Source organism: Bemisia tabaci, chromosome 9, assembly GCF_918797505.1.
Source record: "Bemisia tabaci chromosome 9, PGI_BMITA_v3".
Classification (NCBI taxonomy): domain Eukaryota; kingdom Metazoa; phylum Arthropoda; class Insecta; order Hemiptera; family Aleyrodidae; genus Bemisia; species Bemisia tabaci.
In genome coordinates, this window is record NC_092801.1 from 29,569,607 (window position 1) to 29,592,621 (window position 23,015).

At 37.0% G+C, this 23,015-nt stretch overlaps 3 protein-coding genes across 3 annotated transcripts; all 3 read right to left on the bottom strand.

Annotated features, from left to right (window-relative positions):
• Nucleotides 1-1,064: 1,064 nt before the first annotated feature.
• Nucleotides 1,065-5,748, bottom strand: LOC140225522 (uncharacterized). Its single transcript, XM_072304715.1, has 4 exons — nt 5,743-5,748; nt 4,525-4,762; nt 3,031-3,338; nt 1,065-1,319 (listed from the first exon to the last, which is right to left on the bottom strand). Exons 1-4 carry the CDS (start codon nt 5,746-5,748, stop codon nt 1,065-1,067), a joined length of 807 nt encoding a protein of 268 aa, XP_072160816.1.
• A 2,118-nt stretch (nt 5,749-7,866) lies between these two features.
• On the bottom strand, nt 7,867-19,896 carry LOC109030329 (fatty acid synthase-like). The gene is made up of 7 exons (XM_072304716.1): nt 19,888-19,896; nt 15,450-15,704; nt 14,660-14,847; nt 13,437-13,689; nt 12,368-12,547; nt 9,347-9,526; nt 7,867-8,313 (listed from the first exon to the last, which is right to left on the bottom strand). Exons 1-7 carry the CDS (start codon nt 19,894-19,896, stop codon nt 7,867-7,869), a joined length of 1,512 nt encoding a protein of 503 aa, XP_072160817.1.
• Nucleotides 19,304-21,404, bottom strand: LOC140225472 (uncharacterized). Its single transcript, XM_072304530.1, has one exon. It carries the CDS (start codon nt 20,962-20,964, stop codon nt 19,909-19,911), a length of 1,056 nt encoding a protein of 351 aa, XP_072160631.1. The 5' UTR covers nt 20,965-21,404; the 3' UTR covers nt 19,304-19,908.
• Nucleotides 21,405-23,015: the final 1,611 nt, after the last annotated feature.

Here is a 23,015-nt window from a genome sequence, read left to right on the forward strand (position 1 = left end):
GAGGTGAAAAATATGGGGTGTGCTCGTTAGTTCTCTTTGCGTAAGAGTGAATGAGAATAATAAAGCGCCAGTGACGTCAGCGGCAATGATCGAGACCACGCGCGAGGGGGAGATCGTCGTCGGGACGCTGTAACTCATGAGCCCTGTCCACAACGCTCTCTTGCCATGCTCGCGGCTCATGAGTTCCGCATTCCGTTGACACATAGGTCTGTTTGATAGAATGTAAAATCCCGCTTTTCCAATTCTTCAAAAGGAATCACGTCCACTTTTACATTGCTTCATATGCAGCTTTCTAGAGCACACCCCATATTTCTCACCTGCACATAGGTCTGTTTGGTAGAAATACGTCCAACTTATACATCGATCAAATAATTTACGATCATGGCATAATTTGACGCCAATTTTCATTATTATTTTATTTCACGCGCTTCTTACTTTTTAAACGATGTCATTTTAAAAGCCAATCTAAATGAATTGGACACTTTTAGGAGAAAATAGTCATAAAATTATGATATCTTACACCAGTACGCACTAGCTCATGAGGTTATCAAAATTTCCATCATTTAATGTCCCGCGATTTTCATTGATCCTCATTGCCCTCATCATTTCATTTTGAAATTCATTTTTACACTATTTACCAGATCAGAAAAAAGTATTAAAAAATACTGCGAAATCAGCTCTGTAAACTCTCAGATAAAGATGCAAATTGTCCATTCACCTTACTCCTAATTGCTAAAAAGTGCATTTGTGATGTTATGGGCAGTTTTTAAAGGAGCTGTACTATTTGGACCGAGTTCATCAGAAAGGAACCAACCCACATTAAGTTGAAACTGAGAAAAGAGGTTTGAAGTTTTATTCCTGCATAAAGCTGAATGTAAAAAATTAACTATAACCCCTCCTCTCACAAACTAATTTCTGTTTTTCGACTTCTAGTTATTGGCAGGAGAAAATATACGGCTAATGGATCTCAAAAACGTTTTTAAATCACTTTTTTTTTTCGAAAATGCAGGTCGGTTCCTTTCTGATAAACTCGGTCCGATCTGCGTTTAATGAACAAATTGTTCTCAGTAAGCTGCAGTAAATATTGAACAGACCCTCACATTTTCTATTAGCCTGTGGAGAATCTTGATCATGTACTCGTTCAAAGAATCCTCAAGAGGTAACAGGGAGCACATCTTCGAAGGGATTCCTTGCAGAAGGAATAAGGATACTTCATGTCTGGAATCGGTTAGTAGATTCCCGAGTAGCATCCCTACGCCTCCACTCCATGTCTCGCTCACAATCGTGTACGGACCTTTGCTCTGAATTTTTATCATAGACTGTAAGAATAGTAGAAATAGAAGAAACATCAGTTGTAAAAAGTTATATGGATTCATTTAAGGTCCTTCTTCAACAGTTGAAAAATTCAGAAATCGTGATGGGTTGAAGAGTCCGGACTGTGTGAGGAAGGGTGGGGGGAGAGGCGATTTTTTTTTTTTGGGGGGGGGGGGAGTATACCAAGCGGGCGTAACTACTCCTCTTATCCTTTAGAATTTTTGCAGATTCGATACACGCCATATTTGGAGTCAGGACGACATGCAATATATTGCATCAATTGGATCCATTTTTTCAGCTTCTCGTCATTTTTTTCGAATTTTGAGATCGCAATTATGTTGTCAGGAGACTGAAGAATTTACTTACCGGTTTTGACAAACAAATTCAACGTAGTAAAGGCGTGTTTTTGTTAGAGGAAAAATAACGCATTTGAGTGCGGTTTCGATAACAGTATCGAATGCGATATTTCTCCTCTAAAAAACACGGCTTTATAACGTACGTTGAATTTGTTTGTCAAAATTTGTGAGTTAATTCTTTAGTCTCCTGACAACAGAAGTGCGATCTCAAAATTCGAAAAAAATGACGAGTGGTTAAAAAAAAAGGCTAAACGACATGCGATTTCTGACAAAAAATGTAGCGTCCATCGGAGCATCTTAATCTGTGTATAGCCAGGTATTAAAGTGAACCTTTCTAGAGAGGTGGGTTGAAACAAATCCTGTGACTGAGATTTAATCGAGTCTTTAATAGCTTTTGCTAATGCTACTCATTCGTAGAGAGAAAACTCAGTTCAAAAGTATGGTTCATACGGGAGGTAAAACACAAAATAACCTAAGCCTTCAGGTGACTCTGGGGGTTTGAATTCCCGACAAACTATGTCAAAATGGAATCAACATTTTGGTTGGTTTTTTTCTCTCTCCCAACACTAACCAAAAGTAACACAAAAGCACAAATATTCTTATCAGTGTTGACCTAGTGCTTTCTCTCTTTACTCCGGTTCAATATCGCGGTATTCATATTTATCTAACATGTATTACTGATCCATAATCATTACAGAAAGATAATTTTATAGACTCTCAATATATATCTCAATATATGCCTCGTTTGCTTTTACTGCCCAAATATTCCCAACAATTCATGAATGAATACCCACAGTGAATGAATGAATAGTTGTGGTGGTAGATTTAAAGGCTCCAAAGCAACCACTGGCTGTAGGACACCAAAATGTGAGTTTTATCATTAAATTTTGAGATACTAGGGAATGGAAAGAGCAAACATTTTGGAAGTAATAGAAAACAGAGGGAAATTCAGAATATTAATTTTTAAGTCTTCAAAAGATTTCAGGGTTACGAGTTGAATAGTAATTTTGAAATGATTTGGTCAAAAACTCGCCTTAGTTTACAGAATAAATTCATCTCCTATTTCAGAAAATTTGTCGTTTTCCACACAAAGGAGCGTGCCCCTATTCCAAGCTTGCAAAATTGACTCACACGATTACATTTTTAACAAGAATGTACCTGCGCAATTTCTGTTGAAAATTTGGCTGATTTTTGTTTAAGATCAGAGGAAAAATCAGTGAAATTTCCGGTTGGCAATCACCAAAATTCTCCTGGTAGAAATTCAACATGCGTAGGAAAATTTGGCAAAATCGAAATATATGTACGTTCCCACCTTCGAAAACGAAGAATTGCATCAATATGATAAAAATCAATAATTAACCTCAAAAAGTTGCGCTGCAACTTGTTCAGCGGACATTCCATCAGGATACACATGAGCAACAAAACAGGGATACATGAGCCTGGAGAGCAAAGGTCTCAGCTGCGTCTCACAAAAAGCAGGAATAACGAACACAGGCACAACGTCTCCGTGCTCTAGATCTGACATGTCGACCGCTAAGGATGTAGTCTGCATAAATGTGGCTGAAGTTTGCGGGCCTAATTTGGCATCCTTAAGGCACAAGAGACGCCCCATGTCTTCTAGTTCTTGTAGAGAGGAGGGCAGGAAGTCTTCTATGGATTCGTCGACATCTAAGACAGCAAAATAGATCAAAGATTCAGTCTACATAAAGTGTCGGGGAAGAACAAATTATCGCTCTTCTGGCGTATGCTTACCTTGCTAAGGAAAAACGTCGTATGACCATATTTTGAGGGCTTGCTTTTGTTCGACTAAGTGTTTACTCTCGAGGAAAGTTATGAACATTTTCCCTTGAAATGTTTGATTCCTAGAGTATCATTATATCTACGATATAAAACTACCCCGCTTGAAGGCGGAAAAGTTCGCGTGAACTTTCAGTGACTCCTCATTCCCCGGACGTCTATTGCATAGTTAATTAATTACCCCGTTCATAGAAAGGTCAATTCGACGTATTTCTGTCAAACGGAACTATGTTCATTATGACGTGAGCCCTGTTATGCGTATATTCTTAAGGGTCTCAGGGCTCATGTCTGAATGCGCTTAGTTCCGTTTCGCAGAAATACGTCCAATTATCAACTCATTACACGTCGGGGTCAACCGGTCTGACCTCAAAATGAGTCCGTTGCACATAGAAAAGTTGCAGCAAAGTAAGTGGGCAACTGGGGGGCTTGAAGGACAAGGCGCATAAGTGCAGTTTTTTCTATGTCGAGAAATGCGTGTTTAACGTCTCGAAATTACATGAATCCTTATGGTAAAAAGAAAGTTCAAAACTTTTTGATGCTTAAACATTAGAATTTGGGAGCAAATTTGCCACAGAATATACATTAAGACTAGTCTTACTTGAAATCATTAATATTTCAATTTTTCAAAACTGCACTTATGCGCCCTGTCTTCCAAGCCCCACTTGTAACGATTAATTGCTCAAAATCTAAACGCAATTGGACTGCATTTAACCAAAAGGAACCAGGAGCATTTCAATGTTGCTAAGATTGTGCAAATTCTTTTGTCTTGGAGGAAAATCCCGATAATCCATTAACAGCATCTATTTTACACCCTAAAATCCGTAAATTTAAGACAAAAATTCCCACCTAAATTTCATATATTTTCACTATTTCAGTTATTTTGTTGCAAGGGATAAAGTTGCACAATCTTAGCTTTATTGCAATGCTTCTGGTTCCTTCTTGCAAAATGCAATCCAATTAAAAGTGTCATCATAAAAACTTGTGTATTTCTCATTAAACAAATACGCATAGAAGGAAAGGTCAACATAGAGTCGTAAAATGTTCGGTGTTTCCTCACCACCATCGCTTGCTCCTGGTCCTTTTGCATCAGAAACGACGTAAGTTGCCGGTTTGTTAGGTTCACTCATGGCCTGACTCAGGACATGCGAGCAATCTGATTCGTCGTCACATATGATCGTCACTGTATTTTCAACCTCGCATACGTCGGGTTCCCTATGGATATTGATAATAGAGAAGCTCTCCGGAACATCATTCATAACTTTCTGAATATGTGGCAGGACAGTGTCATTATTTACCTATTCCAACATAATTAGCATAGGATCAGGAATTAGGCCGTGACTTAGAGAGAAGCATAATGACAGAAAGTTGTTTAGTATTCCAAGAATATGAAAAATCCAGGGATAAAATTATAGATTTCCTTTGCAAAAAAGCTAATTGCCAAGAAAACCATCATTTCCCCGACGCACACTGGACCGAGTACCTAAGATATATATCGGACAAAATCTGGAAACTTTAACATTATTTTTTCGAAAATATGAAATAAAAAAGTTTAAGAGTGATTCCATTGGTTTTTTTTTGTGAAATGTCCTGTCAGAAACACCCTTTGAAATCGAATTGTGAGGGAATAAACATTAAATTTTGAAATTTAAACCAAAATTGTCATGTCTGATCTCTTCGATTGGCTGTGCGGCACTGTGTGACATAAGATGGCAAGTATAATAAGAAATAACACTTACAAGAGGAAAACGTTTACGCCTAAGAAAGTAGGTCAAATGGACCGTGTTCAGCAGAAAGGCACCTAGCCACAACAGCTATTGCCAAATTGAATTGGGCAATTTAACTAATTACATGATAACGGTTGGGCGGATTTTTGTGCGAATTTTAGTGAATTTTCTGCATAGTTGGAAGCAAATTCCTTAAAATTATCAAAGGAATCCGCACGAACGTCCTCTTGTAAAAAATTAAATTTCCCAGTTAAGTTTAGGAATAGCTGATGTGGCTTGGTTCCTTTCTGCTAAACACGGTCCAAGTGGAGATACTTCGAATTTTTGTAAATAAGAACCTTGCGTTATGTTGAGAAACGACACAATGATTAATGCCATCCATCATGGTAGTCAGTAATATGATTCCTGCTACATAAGATTGATCAGCAGTGTGCGTTGAGCCATAAAAGTAATTAATTATGTAATTTATTGATTAATTCATGATGGAGGAAATCAAGGAATATACAAATACGGTAGAGGGTGTCAATCATCGTGTTTGATGAGTACGATACCTCCATCATTACAGGACATAGTAATGTAACATTCGGTTGAAACTTGAGTGATTCAAAGGCCTCAACCATCAAATAATAACTCAAACAACTGACCTACTCTTACAATTTATGAATATTCTGCAAGAATTTGAATCAGAAAGTATTTACCAATGAAATCGTGAATATTGTTGAGATTTTCCCTAATCTTCTGGCTTGGTTTAGTGTGCCCTCTACTCCAGCGGCCGTGTGAGCGACCTTTGCTGACGTCATCAAAAGAGTCGCCTCATGTTTTGACGTTGAAGTGTTGATTTTCCGAACTGCGTCGCTGTCGTTTTCCGCGTCCAATGTAGATAAGACGATATTCTTCACCCCACGGTCTAACAACCACTCGACTATATTTACCGATCTTCCAACACTGGAGCCTGTGGTTAAAAGTGAGGTAATCAGCTTTAGTCGTATAATTACCATGTGCAATTAGTGCTTAGCGGCAGTGAACCTAATGTTTTGGAAATCAGGGGGTCTGGTGTCAGTTCATCAACAGCTCCAGTCTTAGAAAACAATTTTAATCAGAATGACCCGGTTAGTTTTTATGCACCATATGAGATCCCTATTAGGACAATAATGCCCAAAATAAGTTTTTAAAACATCTCCATATCACAATAATATGTTTCAAAGTAGAAAAAAATAAAATATTTAAAAAATGATTCTGGGAATGATTTGAGATGGTAAATGATGGTAACATATATCGACGGTGAGACTGCAAAAATGTCTATATCGGGTTGCACTGTTTTAAAATATTCGCTCATATACTCTATTTTTTAAAATGAGATCCACCCAACGCTACGGTTTGACATTTTCATACTATTTTCATCACACAGATAACTAATATCACCGAAGTTTTCAAAAATGAGGTTTGGTAAAGTTCCACACGGAAAATAAGGTATGATAGGGAGTCTGCAACGCCGTAAACCGAGATATACATTTACTGAGTTTCACCGACGCATATGCGTTTTAACATGTTTTCAAGTTATTTTTACATAGCACGGAAAATTGAAGTGGAGCTTTATACTCAGGCAGACTTACTCATAATGGCGAAAGAGGATTGGGAATGCTTATCAGCTATCCATTCAATTTGCTCCTTGAGACTATCATTAGATGTGGTCGTGCGGATGGTATTAGCTTTATAGTAAGTGCCAACATCTAACAACAATTTACCACCTTGCTCTGTGATCTTTTCAACGTAGCTGTAAAATAAAACGCACAATGAAGATGAGATTAATTGCCATTAGGATAAGATTTCAGCAAGATCCAATCGGCATGCACGAGCTTTCGTGTTTTATCCATGGTTCCCGGATTAACGATTGGACCCACATTGAGCCTCTGTTTCTAGCTCATTTTAGAAACAACGTTTGTGCCTTATCAGTTTCCTAATTTAGATAGATGTATTCGAAGATGAGCCAAAAATATTGATCGTCAATGTTTGCAAAATGTGGTCCGATTGATGTCAATTTTTTTATGATACAGAGATGAAGATGTGGAGAACATTTTTGAAACATACAATGGTTTATTTCGTCGTTTTCCGCACTAAGGAACGTAACTCCATTCCAAGCTTGCAAAATTGACTCGAACAATTCAATTATGTACAGGAATATATCGGTAAAATTTTCGTCCAAAATGTGTCTAATATTTTCATGAAATTCAAAGCAAAATCCGTGATAATTTCAAAAAGAAATTCTCAAAATTCTCAAAAATAAAAATGCAATTTGCGAGGGAAGATTTGGCAACATTGAAATGAAGTAACGATCTTTCGCTAGGAAAAAGACAAATTGCCTTCGGTTTTTTCCTCCCTTTTCACCTCACACCTTAATCATGCAATCTCATATTTAGGCGTGGTCTATTATTGTATTGTGAAAAAGCTTACAATAATTAACCTAGGCAGTCCAAACACCGAAAAAAAAGGATGTTTATTCAACATTCTGGCTGGAAAAAAAAAGTGCGACAACTCCCAAAACGCTGAATTAACCGTCTTAACGGTTAGTTTTACATCTTGACATTGGTAAAGTAACTGCTCCGGCGGTTAATTCGGTGTTAGGTGAGTTCTCGCACAATTTTTACATCCAGAATGTTAAATTAGCATCCTTTTCTTCAGTGAGGCACAGACCAATTGAAGAAAAGAGTCAAAACATGCATGAATATGAAAATATTATCAAACCTATTTAATTCCCCAATTTCCTTGATACTCATTGACTGGTGCGGCATGTGAACCATTCGCCCCGACGAGAGACTCTCCTTGACCAAAGTGTGAAGTTGAATTTTCACCTCTTCCGGCAATTTTGCCAATTTCGATAGCGGGTAAAAGTAATAGCCGTTGCTGAACCTGAACATGCCCATGGGAAGAGGTGCATTGTGGTCCGTTGTCTCCTCATTTAGGTTAATGAAGCACCCATATCTGCCACTGCATTTCCAGGCCGAGAGCATCTGTTTGTACGGCAGGTCACACACCACTACGTCAGCGCCGCATCCTTTGGTTCCGAACATCACCGGAACGTAGAAATCTTCGCTGTTGTGATTCGTAATGTTCGATTTCGGAATCTGGGAAATAATATTATTTACGTAAGAAATAATTACTTCTCGATGAAAAAAATGAGTGATTATGGTGATTGATTAAAATTTAAAATGAAACATCGCACGCGGGTTTCAGTTAGAAAGTCAGATTAAGCATTTTGACATGGAGCTATATAGGCTATATGGCCCCATCTTTGCATGGAGAGTTCGTCTTGATGTAGAGGTGTACTCTCAGGATAGTGTGGGATATCCCCTCCATTTTGGCCTCGACTTGAGAGCTTTTTTTGAGCTTGGGAGTTGATTTCAGAGAAAACCAGTGGCACCATCGTGTTTCTCGCGAACTTTTACGTAAGAATCAATTGTCAAATCGCAAATTCCTCACACATGCAACATCTCCATTGAGATTAACCATTTACCCCTGCGGGCTGATTATAGATCGTATCCGATACACCAAAGGGGTGAGATTGTATCGATAGCGATTGGTTCAAAACATAAACATAGCCTCAAAAGTCAATTGAGTGTTCTGACGGAACGGGGTTTTTCAAGATTCGTATGAGTACCAAGTGGCCAAGACTAGTGAAATTACTACGAAATGTATCTTTTTCAGGTTTTCTGACAAACATCCTAAACTTTTAGTTTGAGGTTATGTTCTATTCTTTTGAGCAAAACGATACATCGAACCATTATCGAATATAATTCATTGAATGTTTAAAGCAGCCCGATAAGACATCGGGCCGCTAGAAGTGCGAGAAGTTTTGAAACGTGGTACAAAATACATAGATTGTATGCTAAGGATAGGATTTGAGACTTTTTTTATCGACACATCGGGATTTACATGCACTTCTCTCAAAAGATGGTTTCTTTATTTGGACGCATTAATATCAAAGGGAACTATACCCATTATGACATGATTGACATGAGCCCTGCCCTGGTTATGCCATGCTTATGGATCTCAGGGCTCATGTCAGAATTGATACGATTCCTTTTGATTTAAAAACGTCCATTTGGCTGTATCTCTGGAGTAAAATAGTTTTACAGTATTAAATCTGAAGGCACAAACCTGAGGGAACATCAAGGACACAAGCTGACGCGCTGCTTCATTCGGAACTGTAGTATAAACTTCAAAGTTCCTTCCGAGACACAAAGATATGAGAGCCATACTAACTGGTGTCTGACCGTTCAGAATAAAAACTTTGTGCTCAGTGTTTACTATGAGGATTTCTTTCATGATCAAGTGTGCCTGTTGGACGATAAATAGAATACATTTATAGTTAGAATAAAAACTGTCGTACATAACGAGGGCCATATTACCTGTCAGACATCTGACATCTTCTGAAGTGCCAAAATCGGAAAAATTTATTTATGAAAAAATTTTACTTCAATTCTTTGGTGAGTAATTATATTATAAAAGAAAACATAGGGAAAAAAGGTTTCTTCTTTAACGTTTCCTCGTACTGAACTTTGCACATTGAAATCCAATTGAGAAATAATTATCAGTAGAAATAACTTTTGAATTTCATAGTTTGAAAGTTTTTCCATTTTGAATGAAACTTATGTTGATGTTTTCTCAGAAAACTTTTGTTTTTAAATTTTCTTCCTGATCTCCTGGTTATTTCCTTTTTTTTAATTGACATTGGCCATTTCGGGATCCGAGTATCCCATCATAAAAAAATTGTTAAATTCATTTTGGCGCGTATACGTAGTATACCGCCTTTGCGATCGTTTCGAACCCTGCTCGATACAATAACCGAGTCCCTTAGTTCCTTACCGAAAAGTGACTACCGCGAACTTCTGAGATTTTCCAAAGCGTGTAAAAAGTTTATTTATCCGTCAATAATTATGATTTAAAGTTGTTTCTCATTCTGGGGCTCTCTAGTTTATGTGCAGTGAATACCAAGAGTCTACGTTACTTGGTTTTCTTAAAAAAAGCCTAAGAGTACGACGCGCTGATTTAAAATATGCATATATAAGCAGAATCAAGCGAACTGATTCGAGGATGGCTGAGCAGGTCGGCACTCTCGGAATGAGAATTTAACTCCTCCGTTTAGTTCAAAACGTTGCTTTGACAGATCTCCACACCTCTGTAATACTTTTCAAAAGTTGGTACCCGTGCTCTGATAGTGCTGTTCATCTGACAACAATGTCAGTGTCAGCTGATAATAATATTTTTATCATATGAGGTTAATAAAAAGTTTTCAGTCAGTCTTTGACATCCTGAATAATTGTCTTGGTATTTATTTACTAATTTTACAGAATTATATTTTATTTCTTATTAAAACTAAGAAATACAGTGCAATCTGTGTAAGTGCAATCTGTGATGAGCCTCGAGACTCATTAGACCATTAGCTAAACGTGGCTCATACAGGAATCCACTTACCCCTCTCTTCCCCACGCTCCTGATCACTGCGTCGGCGTCTCGACGAACAATAGCTAATGACGGTCGCCAAGCTAGGCCGAGATCCTCAGCCCCTCGCCCAATTACTTACGCTTCATTAACCATTTCACCGTCACGCTAGGATTCACCCAATTTTCAAAAAAAATTGTTTCGCGAGTTTTTAGCAATTTTTTCCTTACTCTCCGTTGAAACACGAATTAAAAGAGGTCTCATTCATAAAAATCGGCCAAATAGAAGAGAAGTTACAGTATTCGAAATCCAAAGAAATCAACAAAACTTCTTCAAACAAAAAATAAAATGAAGGGGGAAAAAAGAAATGTATAAATTACAATTTAATATGATTGACCTCAGAATGTGACAAGCAATTCAATTATAAAAAGGAGAAAAAATTGAGTGAAATTACAAAAAATTAGCCTCTTGCAAGGGACTTCCTTGTATGAGTTTTGACCTGAAGACAAGTAAATCCCGTTACATTATTAAAACGAAATTGACTCCATAGTTTAATGCCTTAGTTTCTTGAATACGATTATTTTAAGCTCTCGAAAATTTATACCAGCAATTTTACCCATGGAGTGATTTCCTGAGAGCTGATAATATCACGAATTTCTCATAGAGCCCTTCAAAAATGGCTTGCTTTTTGGGCAGCCGATTCGGCCATCAAACCGGGGTTTAAATGGAAGCTGATAATAACACAAAGCTCTGAGAAAAATTTTGAGATGAGTATAGGAACGGTTTGTAAATTACGAGGAGAGGCGGGCATTCGGTTCAGCATATCGATACATAAGTATTTTCACACGTAGAATTTAATTTTCACGTCAGGGAGTCGACATATTTTGATTTTTTCGATTTTATACGGAAAATGTATGGTTTTTCGGGATTGAAATTACTTACAATTGTTTCATGAAAAATGAATGCACCCAAAATGACTATAGCATTTTGACTTTCACATACGTGCACTCACTAAATCGATTGGTAAATTCAAAGAGTGGGTACATCGACCTGGTATATCAAGTTTCTGCAATTTTTCACGGCAAATCGGTAGATTTTCGGGATGTGGATTGCTTACTTTCAATTCATGAATGAATAAAGCATGGACATGGTTAAGCTTCTTTGCATGAAAAGACGTTTAAAATAAAAAAAATCAAGACATATTTAATACAATTGCATTTATATCGAGTAAATCTGTTTTCAATAATATAACGGGATTTATAATACCGGTGATTTGGGTATTTTAGCCCCAAAATACCTTTAAATCGACTTTATCTTCTAGGAGTTCGACAGAATTTTTCCTTTCTTCGCTTAAATTTTTCCGTAGCACTTTTCTTCAAGAATCTGATAAGATTTTGCTTGAGGCAGATAAAAAAACTTAACTTTTTTCGAATAGCTTTCTAGATTCACAATACACGGTCTCGTCAAGGTGCGTCGTTGATCTTGCACTGTTGGATCGTGAATTCTCTTGTTGTGCTGCTTGCCTTTTTTGAAATCTCTGTAAATGAAAACTAAAGGGGTTGATGTGTGCGAGTTAATGACGCGCCTTATCAACACATTGTGTTGGAGTTCACTGCTTGTTTTTTATTCTTTTTTTCTTAAATATTGTTTATTCTTTTTTTTCTGAAATCATTTTTTAAATGTCAATCACTGATACAACTAAAATAAGATTTTTAAACGAGAATAATCGAAACAAACCATCAAATACGCGGACGGGAGAGAAGCTGCCTCGGCCAATGGAAAAGAATCAGGAAGAGTCCACTGGAAAACAGGATCCAGAAGAATTTTACCCTCGAAGCCTTCGTTTTTGTGGGCGATACCCATCACATGACCTCCTGATGAAGTGGTCCCGGAGTAATCTAAAACTGCCGGTGTGCCCTGTGCCAAAAACACATCAAATTGAATCATGATTTTCAAACTTAGACGAAAGCTTTCGCCATCTTTGGACTGGGCTGGATAAAGAGAAACCAAGAAATTGACTTTATTTAGCAAAAAGGAAACACAATCCCTGGTTGATAGGTACATATAAACGCTTATCTTCACAGGGAAAATAATGGCAAATACGTTGTTTCGAAAAGTAGCCAGCGATTGTAGGTCTTAAGTGCAAAATGTAGTCCATGAGCGCTTCAAAAAATTGAGCTGAAATTGGTTCAAATAGATAATGTTTTTTGAACAATTTTCTACCGTAAGAAAATGTTACACAAAATTACAAAAATTCAACAGGAAACGAATGTGTTCCCTCCCAAAAATAATGTAATCGACATCATATTCTGAAGTAGTACGTAATCGTTGTTCCTTCCCCCGTGATCTCATTAGTGGTGCACGTGGTGAGCTTGCGGGAGATGCAATACATGCATCATTCATTCATACATTCTGGAAGGAAACATTTGTGGTAGGTAAAACCGCGATGAGAAAAAAAAATCGTGTGTTGGACCCGCAGTTTAGGTCATATGGATCTCTGAAGTTTTCGGATTGAGCATCTGAACACTTTAGGTCTGGCTTTCGAGGTTCAGATCACACATCTGAAACTTCAGTTCTGAAGTACTTCAGATGTGAGAACCGAAGTTTTTCGGATGTGAAAACCGAAGTACTTCAGATGTAAGAACTGAAATTTCAGATGTGTGATCCGAACCTCGACAGCTAGACCTAAAGTGTTCAGATGCTCAATCCGAAAACTTCAGAAATCCATATGACCTAAACTTCGGCTCCCACGCACAAGTTTTTTTTTTTATCCGTGTATGAATACAGAGGACAGAGGAGTACCTACTTTTGTTCTACGTTTGGTGGAAGCAGGATTCAGGCCGATGTATCGAATATTGACCTCCTCCGACACCTGGTTGACGTGAGGAAGAATTTGCGCCACGTCCGTTGGAGCTGGTCTACGAAGGGGCGTTCCACGGAAACTGCCCCATTTCCCATTTTTCAGCACGTTCACTACGACGTTTTTCTCAAATTGTTCCCGGTAGAATTTTTTATCGAGTGAAAATGGAGAGGCATCGTCATCCAATAAGAAGAAACACCTGAATAAAATCAAATGTCATGGACTTCATATTGCAGTATGGATGAAGTCTGGCTTCATCTGTGAGGGAACATCTTTGCATAGTGGAACTAAAGGCACAAAAGCTTTCTTTTTAATCAGTTAAAAATAATGGTTCTGTAGTGCGTATCGGCCTCTAGAGAGGGTATGAATGAAAGCTTTACGCAACGTGTTTTTCCTTCAAAATTTCACAACGGAAAAAAATTACACGACGGGAAGTTTGAAAATCAACTCCTGGGCAAAAAAGAAGTGTTTACAATTCCCATTGGTTAAGAAGCATAAATAAAAATGACGTCATTTGTATATTGAACCTTTATTTTATCCGTGTTAAAAATTAATCATGTGTCAAAAATTGTTACTGCGTGAATCTTTTTTAAAGTAAGATTTTGGAAGATGGACATACGTGACATTTTCTTCTAGGTATAGGACTGTATCTGGTGGCCTATTGACTCCATTGTATTTCACCTGAGTTATGCATCATATACTGCTAAAATTTCTATACGCTTTTTGTTGATGGTGAATAGAGGGGCTTGGAGCACAAGGTGCATTTGTGCAGTTTTTGCTACTTCCAGAAATGCGCGTTTGAAGTTTCGAAATTGCATGGATCCTTATGGCGGAAAAAAAGTTCAAGCTGACTTTTTGATGCTTAAAAATTAGAATTTGGGAGCAAATTTTGCACAGAATATGTATTAAGACTACTTTTACCTGAAATCACTAAAAACTTATTTTTTTAAAAAAAAACTGCACTTATGCGCGTTGTCCTCCTAGCCCCTCAATTTCAATATCTCAGAAAATCAAGGAGTCAGAATTCAACCTTTTGATTTCAAATATTTATTTACTTTTCATTTTATAACAATTGCCACATCATTGGTATCGCAATTAGCAATTATATAATTTGAATAATTAGTTTGATTTTATGGAGAAACTTTGAATAAAACGCTTGGAGCACATACCTGATTTTTATTTTCCGAGCCTTCTTCAAAATTTTTGGCATCATAACTGTAGGATTCACGAACTGAGACTTTGGAACGACTAATACAAAACCTTCGTTTACAGTTCTTCCATCTGAGTTCAAATCATCCAACGTTGAAAGCACGCTTTTTGAAACATGACACACTTTCCATTTCTGACCGGATTTATTCTGAGAAAAGAAAATATTTGCGTCAAAATTCATCTTTATTTTTTCATTAATGCAAAAAAAAATCAGTTTGCAGATGACATTTTCACAGCAAGCTATTCAAAGTATAGACCAATTAAATAAAAGATCCTTGCAGGCGGAGTGTTGGTGATTTAACAATGTGCGTCAAAATTTACCTAGTAGTTCGCAATTGCAGTTGCTTTTCTGATAGTTCGTAAGTAATTTTGCGCCAAACAGCTTTTTTTTTCTTCGAGAGATAATTGTGCTTAAAAGAGTTTGTTCCCACATAAATGAGAATTTCAGTTATCCTCCAATTTTTGATTTACTAACGTTGACAAAATTACCAGCATTTTGTCTTGACGAATCGCATAAATACACTTTCCTATGACTGATTTACTTTAATCCCATAGCGGTCCTGTTTTATAGTTTGATAAGTTTGATAATCTTTTTACAATAGCTGAAATTAAATTACGTATAATTTGCTTATGTTTAAAAGATCATGTGACCACCCTCATTGAATTTTGGTCTACTGAATCAACTTCCGTTGATCTTGAATGAAACGGCATATTTTTCCCTTGTGTGCTATGTCCGAAACTCTAACGTACCTTTTTTAAAAGTCCATAATTGTGAGAATTAAACTGTTGTTCATATATCACTGCATATTTTCGTTTAAATTTTGAAGCAGTGTCAACAATACTTTTTATCTGGATCTTGGAAGGCACCGCCACAAATAAATATGAGTTATCAACGTCCTCTCCGTTCGGTAGGTGCGTTAATTCTTTCGGATCAGAAATATAAGTGATACTGGCAGCAACTTTTGAGTCGTGCTTTGTAGAAAGTTGAGTGGGCACAAATTCTACCTATAAAATACAATACATCTTAAGACGAGGAAAATAAACGCGCTTCACTGAAAAAAATAAGTTAGCGTCAGATGACTAAAAATGGTTTCTATACACTAACTCAAATTGTGTGATTTGGACACACATGATTTTTGGTTTCTGTACACTAACCACTATTAGTGCTGGAAACTAATTCCGCTACTCTAATTCGCATTCGGTAGGGTTGGGTCAACCTAACCTCAAAACTGAGAGAGGAGAAAACGGCTTAGCGAATGATAACTGGACAATACTTTCAGGAAAAGAAGATTTCTTGAAAGATGAGAGGTAAAAATCAACTGACCGGTTCCAAATGAACGAAAGAGGAAAGGAATATCCCATAGGTATGTGCAAGTAGACAGAATTATCTTTTAGAGAGACTGAAACGGTAGCGAATGTTCACACTGAATAAACATATCTCGTCCGAACACTTGAGATATTCTTTTGAAATTACGGGAGAACACGAACTATAGAAGTAAGCAGTAAGTTCACAGATTTTCGTAAAATATAAACTGAACGCGGAACGCTTTAATCGCAATTTAATACAGAAGATTGACGACTCCAACGAATATCATGCTTGTTTACGTTTTGAATCGAACAAACGATTTCTAACCTTAACAGGTTTATTTATGTTGCTTTCGAACGTTTTCAAGAAAGAGAGGACACTATAAATCATAACGGGAGTATTTACATTGTCAAACGAGCCCGAAATTTCACATTTTAATTGATTTTCACGAGCTGACGCGATTGAGGCTGTTGTACCGACGCCACTTTTTCGAAACTAAATAAATGTAACGGACAATGTGGCAGTTAGTGTTGAGGGCGAATTAGTTTGACCCGAAGGTTAATTTGTCTTACCACAGCGCTAATTTTACAGCTAGTGCTGTTTTCCAATTCTGGTTCGCGCTCTAGTAAAGTCAAGTCAGCGTATGAAGCGAATTGATTGGTGCTTCAGTACAATAAATTAGTTCTGAAGCCTAATTTTGATTCTACTTGGCGAGAACTTACCAAATTAGTTCTCAACGCTAACTATTTTTTTTTCAGTGTTGGTCAAATTAAGATTATAAGACACATCTTTGGAATTTGCTCTGCTGAATCGACTGTGAAGTTTCTTGAGAAACTTAAAGACAGAATAATTATTTTTCACGGGATCATTAAATTCGTTTAAGGAAATGAGAAAAATAATATTATTTTAAAAGCGGTTGAATATTCCAACAAAATTATCATTTTCTACAAATGTGAATTTTTTTTTTTTGGCGCGTATACGTAGTATACCGCCTTTGCGATCGTTTCGAACCCTGCTCGATACAATAACCGAGTCCCTTAGTTCCTTACCGAAAAGTGACTACCGCGAACTTCTGAGATTTTCCAAAGCGTGTAAAAAGTTTATTTATCCATCAATAATTATGATTTAAAGTTTTTTCTCATTCTGGGGCTCATTAGTTTATGTGCAGTGAATACCAAGAGTCTACGTTACTTGGTTTTTTCAAAAAAAGCCTAAGAATGCGACGCGCTGATTTAAAATATGCATATATAAGCAGAATCAAGCGAATTGATTCGAGGATGGCTGAGCAGGTCGGCACTCTCGAAATGAGAATTTAACTCCTCCGTTTTGTTCAAAACGTTGCTTTGACAGATCTGTAACCTCGGTTATACTTTTCAAAAGTTGGTACCCGTGCTCTGATAGTGCTGTTCATCTGACAACAATGTCAGTGTCAGCTGATAATAATATTTTTATCATATGAGGTTAATAAAAAGTTTTCAGTCAGTCTTTGACATCCTGAATAATTGTCTTGGTATTTATTTACTAATTTTACAGAATTATATTTTATTTCTTATTAAAACTAAGAAATACAGTGCAATCTGTGTTAGTGCAATCTGTGATGAGCCTCGAGACTCATTAGACCATTAGCTGAACGTGGCTCATACAGGAATCCACTTACCCCTCTCTTCCCCACGCTCCTGATCACTGCGTCGGCGTCTCGACGAACAATAGCTAATGACGGTCGCCAAGCTAGGCCGGGATCCTCAGCCCCTCGCCCAATTACTTACGCTTCATTAACCATTTCACCGTCACGCTAGGATTCGTCCAATTTTCAAAAAAAATTGTTTCGCGAGTTTTTAGCAATTTTTTCCTTACTCTCCGTTAAAACACGAATTAAAAGAGGTCTCATTCATAAAAATCGGCCAAATAGAAGAGAAGTTACAGTATTCGAAATCCGAAGAAATCAACAAAACTTCTCCAAACAAAAAATAAAATGAAGGGGGGGGGGGGGGGAATGTATAAATTACAATTTAATATGATTGACCTCAGAATGTGACAAGCAATTCAATTATAAAAAGGAGAAAAAATTGAGCGAAATTACAAAAAATTAGCCTCTTGCAAGGGGCTTCCGTGTATGAGTTTTGACCTGAAGACAAGTAAATCCCGTTATATTATTAAAACGAAATTGACTCCATAGTTTAATGCCTTAGTTTCTTGAATACGATTATTTTAAGCTCTCGAAAATTTATACCAGCAATTTTACCCATGGGGTGATTTCCTGAGAGCTGATAATATCACGAATTTCTCAAAGAGCCCTTCAAAAATGGCTTGCTTTTTGGGCAGCCGATTCGGCCATCAAACCGGGGTTTAAATGGAAGCTGATAATAACACAAAGCTCTGAGACAAATTTTGAGATGAGTATAGGAACGGTTTGTAAATTACGAGGAGAGGCGGGCATTCTGTTCAGCATATCGATACATAAGTATTTTCACACGTAGAATTTAATTTTCACGTCAGGGAGTCGACATATTTGGATTTTTTCGATTTTATACGGAAAATGTATGGTTTTTCGGGATTGAAATTACTTACAATTGTTTCATGAAAAATGAATGCACCCAAAGTGACTATAGCATTTTGACTTTCACATACGTGCACTCACTAAATCGATTGGTAAATTCAAAGAGTGGGTACATCGACCTGGTATATCAAGTTTCTGCAATTTTTCACGGCAAATCGGTAGATTTTCGGGATGTGGATTGCTTACTTTCAATTCATGAATGAATAAAGCATGGACATGGTTGAGCTTCTTTGCATGAGAAGACGTTTAAAATAACAAAATCAAGACATATTTAATACAATTGCATTTATATCGAGTAAATCTGTTTTCAATAATATAACGGGATTTATAATACCGGTGATTTGGGTATTTTAGCCCCAAAATACCTTTAAATCGACTTATCTTCTAGGAATTCGACAGAATTTTTCCTTTCTTCGCTTAAATTTTTCCGTAGCACTTTTCTTCAAGAATCTGATAAGATTTTGCTTGAGGCGGATCAAAAAACTTAAATTTGTTCGAATAGCTTTCTAGATTCACAATACACGGTCTCGTCAAGGTGCGTCGTTGACCTTGCAGTGTTGGATCGTGAATTCTCTTGTTGTGCTGCTTGCCTTTTTTGAAATCTCTGTAAATGAAAACTAAAGGGGTTGATATGTGCGAGTTAATGACGCGCCTTATCAACACATTGTGTTGGAGTTCACTGCTTGTTTTTTTTTTTTTTTTTTTTTTTTTTTTTTTATGATTGGCATAGATGCAATTATTAAAAAAGTCTGCTTTTGGTAGGTGAACATGGTTCAGTTTCAAAATGAAGGGCATTGTTAATGCAACCATTATTGTAAAAATCAGCACACATTAAGAAGTCCCATTTAGAACATTGTAACGTCAATACAATAAAGGGAATGCACGCTAAATTGCACACGTTCATTCCATCTACTTGATCTAGATTTTATAATGTAACTTTAAAATATTCCAAAATACCACTCATTATTCAAATTTTGGTTTATCAATGTTAACAAATTCAACTTTGGCTTTGATATACACTCATACATACACGTACATTATCGTACATACAAGCACCAAATAAACGTATCTACCAACCAACCAACCATACACGTACTTTGTACGTACATATGTCGCAGGCAATTAGTCAAATACCTAGGCAAATGGTCAAATTTTACCGAAAACCCACTTTGGCTATTCGCCTAGGCAGTTGATAAAGTGCCTAGGCATTTGATAAAGAGCCTAGGCATTTGACTAAATGCCGTATGGCCTTTAGGCAAATAGTGAAACTCGTTAAAAATCAGGCAAATAGTCAAATTAGCAATTAATACGAACAATTTACTCACCGAAGTCATTTGTTGGAGCAACTAAGCTGATGGTGGCATCTTGAGGAGCATTTGACGTTGTTCTTGAAGCACAGACAACAGACAACGTCGAGTACCACATTGTTTTTTGCTTGGCTTACAGGAACACTTCATAACACCTTGGCCGCCAAACATAGAGCCGGCTGCAACCGCCTCACGGATCGATATGAATTTTTCTCGCGGAATTTGTGAAAAGTCGAAATCAACATAGTCGATTCGTCGAAGGTCAGGTCTGGCGCACCAATTTTTTATGATTCCACCAATAGTTCCGACTTGGTAAACTCCGTTACGAATATCTGTTACGAAACCTTGTACATTCTGATGATCAAGAGGCCCTCTATCGACTTTTGGGGCGGCTAAAATAACTTTGTCTTCTATTTGTAAATCATCAAACAGTTTTTCACTTGATTCTGCCATGCCAGCTCCTGCATCTTTTTGCCTTTCATGAGTTTCAGAACGTGTCTGACGAATTACTATTTCATTCTGGCATAAGTTACAAAGGAAGGTAGGGGATGTTTGCCCGTCTTCGAAGGTAGTTTGCCCACATTGTGCATGGCAGACATTAGGACATGTCGAACACTGTTCAGTTTTACCACCTGTCTGACAATTACAGCAAGGGACATCATTTATGTCATCTTCCAATCTAGCAGCTTTTTCTACAGGTGCATCCGATGGTTCCGGCTCATTTGAATCCCTGGAGCGTTTTCTTTCTTCATTCCCTTTGTTCTGCAAGTTTTCCAAATCTTCTTCAGTCGTTAATTTAGCAAGAATGGAGGATGGTATATTGGTGCTTCCAAGACCCATTTTCGGTTCCGAACCAAACAGAGCCGTGTACGGTGATCGGTTCAAAATGCGATGGAAGGAGATATTTTTTTGCCATTGTACAAAATTAAGTCCCATTGACCATTGCTTGGTGTTATTGTCAGTCATCCAGGCCCTCAACATATTTTCCGCAACAACACTGTTGACAAATGGATGCTCACTCCACTCAGCCCCGGTCAGAATACTCTCTGGCCCCGGTCCGTTCATTTGACTATGTGCCTGATCACCTCTCGGCATTTTGTCAAATGCTCAGGCATTTAATAAAATGCCTAGGCATTTAATCAAGCGCCTAGGCATTTAGTCAAATGCCTAGGCAAATAGTAAACTTCGTTAGTTTCTTACATTTCTTGACTATTTGGCTAGGCATTTGACTAAATGCCTGATTTGACTAATTGCCTGCGACACATACACACTGAGCTAGCCCAAATAGCATACTTACATTTAGGTCGTTACAGTCCTGAAGAACTTTTGCATACAAATCAAGGAGCGGTTGTGCTGATTTTCTGTCATCTTTGTAAAATACTTTGATTTTCAGCGATTTTCCCAAATTAATCGCAAAGTGATCTGAATTTTCAACTACAATTTGGAGGCTTGCACGCGCAAAGTCCTGCAGAGTCTAGAAAATAAAATAAATATGTTATCGGAATCTTCAGACCATTTTCGCGGGTCATATAGTATATAAGGTAATTCACTGAAAACGCAATTTTAAATTTAAAATGAACAAATATGAAAAACATTTTTTGACGTTTTTACTGATTCCTGGATGAGTACAGCCTCCTATTTACAATTCGTTAATTTAAAGGAGGAGCTTTCAAGCTATGCTCCTGAGTGAATTCAATATTCAGATCCTCTTTAATGCAGTTTCATAAAAAGTCCACCCTTTTTTCTTATACAGAACTGATATTCACATCTTACTAAAGCTGGGTAGTAATGGCTAAAATCCTACCAATTTTTTCTCGCAACTTTTTCTTCTTTTCTTTTCTTTCCTTTTTTCATCCTTACTTACTTACCTATTGACTTGATCTAAAGAACCTAACCCTTACCTTAAATATGCCTTTCGTATAAGGCGCAAAATAAAGTCGTTCCGCATGGAATCCTCCGGATTTTCCAACTTCTCTGGGTATTATCTTCGTTTTGAAGCCGTCTATTATTACCCCCACGCACTGAAAGCGGCCAATATCTCGATCAATGAAGAAATCAACTTTTGAGGCTGAAAACCCGAGATCATATTGATTGTTGTTTACAATTAAAAAACATTTAAAATAACGTAAAATTCAAGTACATTAAATTTTGACATTTTTTTTCAAATAATTTCTACTTATACTGTTCATTCGCATTCTGCCCAGATCGCCTTCAATATTCCGATAGGCAAAGTGAGCGACTCAGGAGCATGGTTAGTTGCTTCTAGCAGTTTCGTCACGTTATTGTGGTTCAATCATCGTAATGTTGGTTTTTTTGTACAATTTTTAAATCATAAAATACGTTATTTTCCTTCCTGTTTATGACAGTTTGTTAATAGTGTGAGGGAAAAACTGTTGTGGGGCACCAGGAATTCAATTCATAATAAAAGGAAAGAATAAAATGAACTCGTAAATTTTTGATAAGAACTTTTGAGAAAATCTAAAAACAATATATTGTTGAATTTACTTACATAACATTTAACTTTGCATTAATAGCCTGCGGATTTTTTTCTGTTACTTTGAGGCTTCGTTAAAAAGCTGACGAAATGATAAAAAAATATGACCAGCCAGCTTACGATTCAACAAGCTGGAAATAATCCATTTGGTAATTAGATTTTATTTCTCTAAGGAAATTTCGTACTAGAATTTTACCTTTTTTCTGATTTTCCAAATGTTCAGGATTTAGTTGCATAAATTGGATTGCGACTGGTTGCACTGATTGCCCAATTACATGAACGTCTTTCATAGTATTTAGTCCCAAGATCGTGTGCAGGTAAACGTTCCAATCAGGATTCAGGACAATTTTTCCCAATACTCCTATTAATGGTGGGAGGAAAATTCTCATGAGAAATAGAAAACTTGTATTGTTAATATAAACGTATTATTAGGACCTACAGTGGAGCTACTCGATCAACAATATTCTTCATGGTGTATTTTTATTGCTGCAAAAGTCAATTTGTGACATTGCACGATTTTGAAAAGCACTTGCTTAAAACCATTGAAAAGTATAACCAGAAGAAAATTTTAAAATTTCCAGAGGTTAACGCTCATTACACAAAGGGGGTTTTTTTTTATCATAGGCTGATAACTGTAATGTTGAAATATTAT

What these genes read in the sequence shown, in the direction of transcription:
- LOC109030329 (XM_072304716.1), bottom strand. An exon ending in GCTCGGAAAATAAAAATCAG is followed by an intron (nt 13,690 to 14,659) that starts GTATGTGCTCCA and finishes GATTTTATTCAG; the next exon opens with GTGTTTCTTCTTATTGGATG. An exon ending in TCCCGTCCGCGTATTTGATG is followed by an intron (nt 9,527 to 12,367) that starts GTTTGTTTCGAT and finishes ATCGTCCAACAG; the next exon opens with GCACACTTGATCATGAAAGA.
- LOC140225522 (XM_072304715.1), bottom strand. An exon ending in ACCAGGAGCAAGCGATGGTG is followed by an intron (nt 3,339 to 4,524) that starts GTGAGGAAACAC and finishes TTGCTGTCTTAG; the next exon opens with ATGTCGACGAATCCATAGAA. An exon ending in TTGCAGCGCAACTTTTTGAG is followed by an intron (nt 1,320 to 3,030) that starts GTTAATTATTGA and finishes CTATTCTTACAG; the next exon opens with TCTATGATAAAAATTCAGAG.
- LOC140225472 (XM_072304530.1), bottom strand. Translation starts at nt 20,964, where the DNA reads ATGCCGAGAGGTGATCAGGCACATAGTCAAATGAACGGACCGGGGCCA.